The 6,000-nt window shown below is 44.2% G+C and overlaps 1 protein-coding gene across 3 annotated transcripts in view; it reads left to right on the top strand.

Moving 5' to 3' along the window:
• Positions 1 to 3,171: 3,171 nt before the first annotated feature.
• MCCC2 (methylcrotonyl-CoA carboxylase subunit 2) overlaps positions 3,172 to 6,000 on the top strand; it is a 61,765-nt gene continuing 58,936 nt past the window's right edge. The window contains exon 1 of one of the 3 annotated variants that reach the window (XM_045809785.2): positions 3,172 to 3,463. In XM_045809785.2, coding sequence (XP_045665741.1) covers positions 3,335 to 3,463 — 129 coding nt within the window. In that variant the 5' untranslated portion in view covers positions 3,172 to 3,334. Of the gene's footprint in view, positions 3,464 to 3,498; positions 3,662 to 6,000 lie in introns of those variants that run through there. The other 2 variants (XM_087862088.1, XM_087862090.1) reach the window with 2 other exon arrangements.

Here is a 6,000-nt window from a genome sequence, read left to right as displayed (position 1 = left end):
TCCATGCATCTGTTAGAGAAAGTTTCTAAAAAGTTGATTGGGAACTTCTACAAGCTTACTGAAATGTAGATAGGATATGTCAATTTGTAGGTTACACTGTAGGTGCATTATTTTCCAAGGAACTTTTCCACTGGGAAACCTCAAATATCCTTTCTGTGAAGTGGTAAGATTTCTCTAGATTCCTCCCTACATAAAACCTGGTAGCCAGCATTTTAGAATTTGGAGGAAAAAGGGAGTTGGGGAATGGAGCTTTCTTGAATTTGCCTCCAGACTTTCAGTTAATCTTGTTGGTTTCAGTCTGGCACTTCACTCTTGCCTAGTGTCATTGTATTTGGAATATCTGAGGTTCAGTTTCTTCAGATAATATATATCTCCTATCTCCTGGGCAAAGCGGGAGTGGAAACCTAGGGTTCCGGGGCACCTGGCTGGCTCAGTGGGTAAGGGTCTGTCTTTGGCTCAGGTCATGATCCTGGGGTCCTGGGATCAAGTCCTGTGCTGGTCTTGCTCAGCGGGGAGTCTGCTTGTCCCTCTTCCCCCTGCCATTTCCCCCTGCTCATGCTCACACACACTCTCTCTCTCAAATAAATAAATAAATAAAATCTTAAAAAAAAAGGAAACCTAGGGTTGTAACGACTGCTTATACAGATTTTCAAGTAGTTTCACTGTTTCTTGGTCTCTACCACCTCTCCTCACACCCGCCCACACCTTCCTCTGTTGCCAGTACCATCAATTCCTGAGCCTTGCAGGGATTTCTGGGAGGCAAATCGACTTGTTACTCGTTTTTATCTTCCACTGCAAGCACTTAGAGTTCAGCTTCCTTTTTCCTACTAAATTTATTATTCCTATTTTTGCCTACTGTCTTCATATATCTCCTACTTTATTATTATTATTTTTTAGAGAGACAGAGTGCACACGCGAGGGGAGGGGTGCAGAGAGAGAAGGAGGTAGAATCCAAAGCAGGCTCCACACCCAGTGCAGCCTGTCGTGGGGCTTGATCTTACCACCCTGAGGTCATGACCTGAGCTGAAATCAAGAGTCGGTCCGTGGCTTAACTGACTGAGCCGTCCAGGTGCCCCGTATCTCCTACTTTAGTTGAAGGTGGGATATGAATTCTTTTTTGTGTTCCTTTGTTGCCTTGGAGTCATTTATGAAAGAAAGAAGTAAAAACATCTTTATTTCCATCACGAGAGTTGAAATATTGTACTCCCTAAAGTAAAAAGTAAACTGAACACTGTGAACAAATGCATACCAAGAAACTGGATAATTGGATGAAACGGACAAATTCTTACAAACACAAAACCGAACAAGAGTACATCACAAAGAAACAGAAAACTTGAATAGATCTATAGTAAGAAGACTGCATCAGTAATTAAAAAAAAAAGCCCAAACTAAAACAAAACTAAAACCTCCAGACAGGGGCGCCTGGGTGGCACAGCGGTTAAGCGTCTGCCTTCGGCTCAGGGCGTGATCCCGGCGTTGTGGGATCGAGCCCCACATCAGGCTCCTCCGCTATGAGCCTGCTTCTTCCTCTCCCACTCCCCCTGCTTGTGTTCCCTCTCTCGCTGGCTGTCTCTATCTCTATCGAATAAATAAATAAGATCTTTAAAAAAAAAAAAAAAACCTCCAGACAAAGAAAAGCACTGGACTTTATGGCTTCACTGGTAAATTCTACCAAACATTTAAAGAACTAATACCAATCCTCCTCAAACTTTTACAAAAAATTGATAACACTTTCTGACCCATTCTGAGGCCATCATAATCCTGATACCAAAGCCAGACAAAGATAGAAGAACCTTACAGACCAATATCCCTTATGCATGTTGATGCAAAAATTCTTAATAAAATACTGGTGAAATGAATTCAGCAGCATATTAAATGCTGAATGATGACTGAAATATATACCACATTAACGGAATAAAGAAGAAAAAAGGCACACATGATTGTTTCAATTAATGCAGAAAAAGCATTTGACAAAATTCAACACTCTCTCATGATAAAAACAATCAACTAACTAGGAATAGAAGAAAACTACCTTAACATCATAGATGCCACATGTGACAAATGCACAGCAAACATCATACTCAGTGATGGACAACTGAAAGCGTTTCCTTTGAAGATCAGGAACAAGGCAAGAATGTTCACTTCTGTCACTGCTATTCAACATAGTACTGGAAGTCCTAGCCAAAGCAATGAGGCAAGAACGAGAAATAAAAGGTATCCAAACTGGAAGGAAAGAAGTAAAATTATCATTTTGCAGATGATGAATATGCAGAAAACCCTAAAGATCCCCCCCCCGCAAAAACTGTTAGAACTAATAAATGAATTCATCAAAGTAGGATACAAAGTCAACACACAAAAATCAGTTGCACTTTTATACACTAATAATGAACAAGATGAAAAGGAAAGACGATTCAATGTATAATAGTATTAAAAAGAATAAAATACAAAAAGAATAAAATAGGAATTAACCAAGGAGGTGTAAGACATGCACAATGAAAACTACAAAACATTGCTAAAATAAATTTAAAAAGACACAAATACATGGGAACACATACCATGTCCATGGATTGTAAAACTTAATACCGTTAAGGTGTCAATACTATGCAAAGGTGAGCAAACCTCAATGACTCTTTTTTTTTTCCAGAAAGAGAAAAACCCATACTACAAATAATACGGAATTTCAAGAAACTGGCCCTAAATAGCCAAAAACAAAAACAAAACGAAACAAAAAAAAAAGAAGACAAAGCTGGAAGACTCACGAAATTGTAAGACCCAGGGCCAGAAAAGCAATGGACATAGGAGACACTGAAGTATTTGTTGAATGAATAAATATGTATCTCCTATAACGAGTTTTGTTTCTTAGGACAGCTGTATGCCTGTTCAGTTTCCAGCTCTCATATAAAGATGCGATTTTTCATGGCCCAGTCCCTTTCTATTAAGAGGGGAAGAAGAAAACAGCACGTAAAAAATAAACTGAAAAGGATCCCAGACGAACCGAACCTTATCGGGCCAGAGCGGAGGGGTGGCAACCCAGGTGGCTCCGCCTCCGGACCGCGGAGCTCCCGGGCTCGCGATGCGACAGGACCTCGCGGGGCTGCTCCCCTGCCCTTATTGGCTGAGTTCAGGGGCGTGGTGCGCAGCGACGACCTATTACGGCCGGGGAGCGCAGACACGTGCCACGGCTCGTCTGAGAATCTGGGAGGTTTCAGGCGGCTTGCGGCCGCCAGGAGAGTGGAGCGGTGCCCCGAATCCGGGAAGCCGGACCGGCAAGAACCAACTCCGAGCGTGCCCGGCCCCCTCTCTGGTGCTCGTCCCTCGCTGCCTGCCGGCTGTCATGTGGGCTGCCCTGAGGTTGGCCCTGCGGCCGTGCGCCCGCGCCTTTGTCCCCGGGCCGCGCGCTTACCACGGGGACTCAGTGGCCACGCTGGGCACCCAGCCAGACTCGGGCTCTGCCATCTACCAGGTAGGCTGGGTGAGCGCCTCGGCGGCCCGGGCCTAGAATCCCCTGACTGAGCCTGTGATTCCTCTTCCACCTGTCCTCCAGTGCCGGCCGGACTAGGAAGCAGGTGGAGGGTGGGCACACTTGAACAGCTTTGTGTTCTCTGGAACCCCCAGTCCTGATTCTGGGACTCAGTGGAGGTCGTGAAGTTTGCAAAAGAAGGTAATTGCAAATCAAATACATCTTACTTCACTTTTAGCTCTGGCCCTGGCCCTGTGCTTTGTGTCTTTGAAATCAGTGGTTCCCAAAACCTGACTTAGCATTGTCAGCTGAGGAACTTGTTCAGTATACAGCTGCTTTAAGCCCCACCCTGGACCGTTGGGGTCTCTGGGGTGGGGTCTTGGTGTTTGCATTGCTAATAAAATCCTCAGGACTTGGCGGTGGCCAGCTTTGTGAACCGCTGGCCTAGCACAGATAACCCTGGGTTGTGCTTAACAGACTTTAGTTGAATAATTGTTAATTGAACATACTTATCGCACGCTATCTTTGAATGGCCTTTTTTTGGAATCCGGAGGTATAGCAAGGTCAAAAAAACAGCTTGTGAAGTATCAGAGCTGGAAAATTTCACCCTGTTCCATGGTTTCTGAGCTTATACTGATAACATTCAAACTGTACAGATAACTTTCAGAAAAGGCATTTTATTATTTATTTATTTATTTATTTTTAAAGATTTTATTTATTTATTTGACGGAGAGAGAAACAGCCAGCGAGAGAGGAAACACAAGCAGGGGGAACGGGAGAGGAAGAAGCAGGCTCCCAGCAGAGGATCCTGATACGGGGCTTGATCCCAGAACGCCGGGATCACGCCCTGAGCCGAAGGCAGACACTTAATGACTGAGCCACCCAGCGCCCCAGGAAAGACATGTTAAACAATTTCCTTAAATTGAAAGAAAATAAGCAGGCTGAGTCAGAATCAATATCCAATATGAGTCTTCCAAGAGTTTAGATTTTCTGGGGTCAGGAGAGAATGTTTAATTCAGAAATATTAAGTGGTTTCTGTGGTCTAGGCAATATTTTAGGTATTTGGTATAGGTGTGTAGGAATGGAATCATAATTTTGTGGGGAAGATGGACAAGAAAGTGTGTAACTGGTGCATTGTGATAAATGGTGTCTAAAGCTTGAAAAGGTAGTTACAGAAAGCTGCAGAGAGGAAGCAATGAGTGAGTCGGATCTTGATCGATGGGTGAGAGTTGGCCAGGTTCAGGGCTGAGAAGGAGAGGCAAGACTATACAAACTAAGGAAGTTATGAGAACATAGATAACCAAGTTATGAAAGCATAGAGTGGATGTGAGAACTTTGAAGTCATGATTAGGGTATGGAATTCATGGAGTAGATGAGATTAAACAGTGGAGAGCCTTGCATGCAGAAGACACATTCAGATTTCATTTTGCAGGCTGCCTGCTAAGATACTTAGAGAAGTAGCGAGGTCCTGTGGACGTGGTGAAATCATCAGCGTGGTGGCCATACAGAGGATAGATTTCCTCCCATTTGGAATATGGCTTCTTGGCCAGGTGTTCTGGTTGCTGTAGGCCTTTGACTATTTTCTGGAGCTTCCATAAGGTTATTTTAGCCAGTTTTTGGTCGTTTTGGGATGTCTCTGTGGGAGAGTGAGGGCCTAGAGCTTCCTGGTCTGCCCTTTCTTTTGGCTTTCGGTTCGGGCCTATGTTTTTGATGGTGGCTGTTAGCTAGGGGTTAGGGACTGTGGGCCTGGGCATATAACTCCTTTCTCTGTGTCAGGTGTTCAGCGTTTTGGTCCAGTCTGTGCACTAGTGATTAGGGAAGTAGTTGCGGTAGGATGGAAAAGTTACTGGTCTTGTATTTCACATGTGTTAAAAACTAACAACATATTTCCACGGAGAGAAAAAAAAAAAAAAGAAAGTGTTAACAGTGGCCCTAATGAGTGGGTGTAAGAGCAAGGGTCTGGAGCTAGTGTACCTTGGTTTAAATCCTAGCTCTACTACTTGTTAGCTGAGTAATTAGGGGCTAGTTACTTAACCTCTCTGTGCCTCAGTTACCTCCGCTGTATAGTGGCTTTAATAACTGTGCATATGTCATAGAGTCATCGGGACAGTTAGTGACCGCTTATAACATGGCCTGGGATATAATAAGCCCTCAAGAAATATTAGCTCTTGCAACTTTTCCTTCTCTCCACATCGTCATCTCAGGATCTGTTTAGCCAGCTTTTGCTTCAGTAATGCTGTATAGCAGACAGTCCCGATATCTCCGTGTGCAAAAGAACAAATATTTTTTTTTGCTCTGGGATCTGTGGGTTGGTCGTGGCGGTTCTTGCCTAGGCAATGTGTCAGATTCAGGTCTGCAGTTTCTTTATTCCAGAATCCAGACTGAAGGGACAGTGGCTACTGAGAGATGCTCCTCTCGTGGGGGAAGGCTGGGGCTCAGGAGGAGCGTATGGAAACACGGTCCCTCTTAGCTCCTCTGCTTGCAGTTGATACGCTATCACTTTTGCCCACATTCCGCTGGTCAAAGCAAGTAAAATGAGC

The sequence above is a fragment of the Ursus americanus genome, chromosome 5, assembly GCF_024610735.1.
Source record: "Ursus americanus isolate L20-20 chromosome 5, mUrsAme1.1.p, whole genome shotgun sequence".
Lineage (NCBI taxonomy): Eukaryota > Metazoa > Chordata > Mammalia > Carnivora > Ursidae > Ursus > Ursus americanus.
The sequence above is the reverse complement of the archived record's forward strand: the minus strand, read 5'-3'. Positions and strand labels throughout refer to the sequence as shown.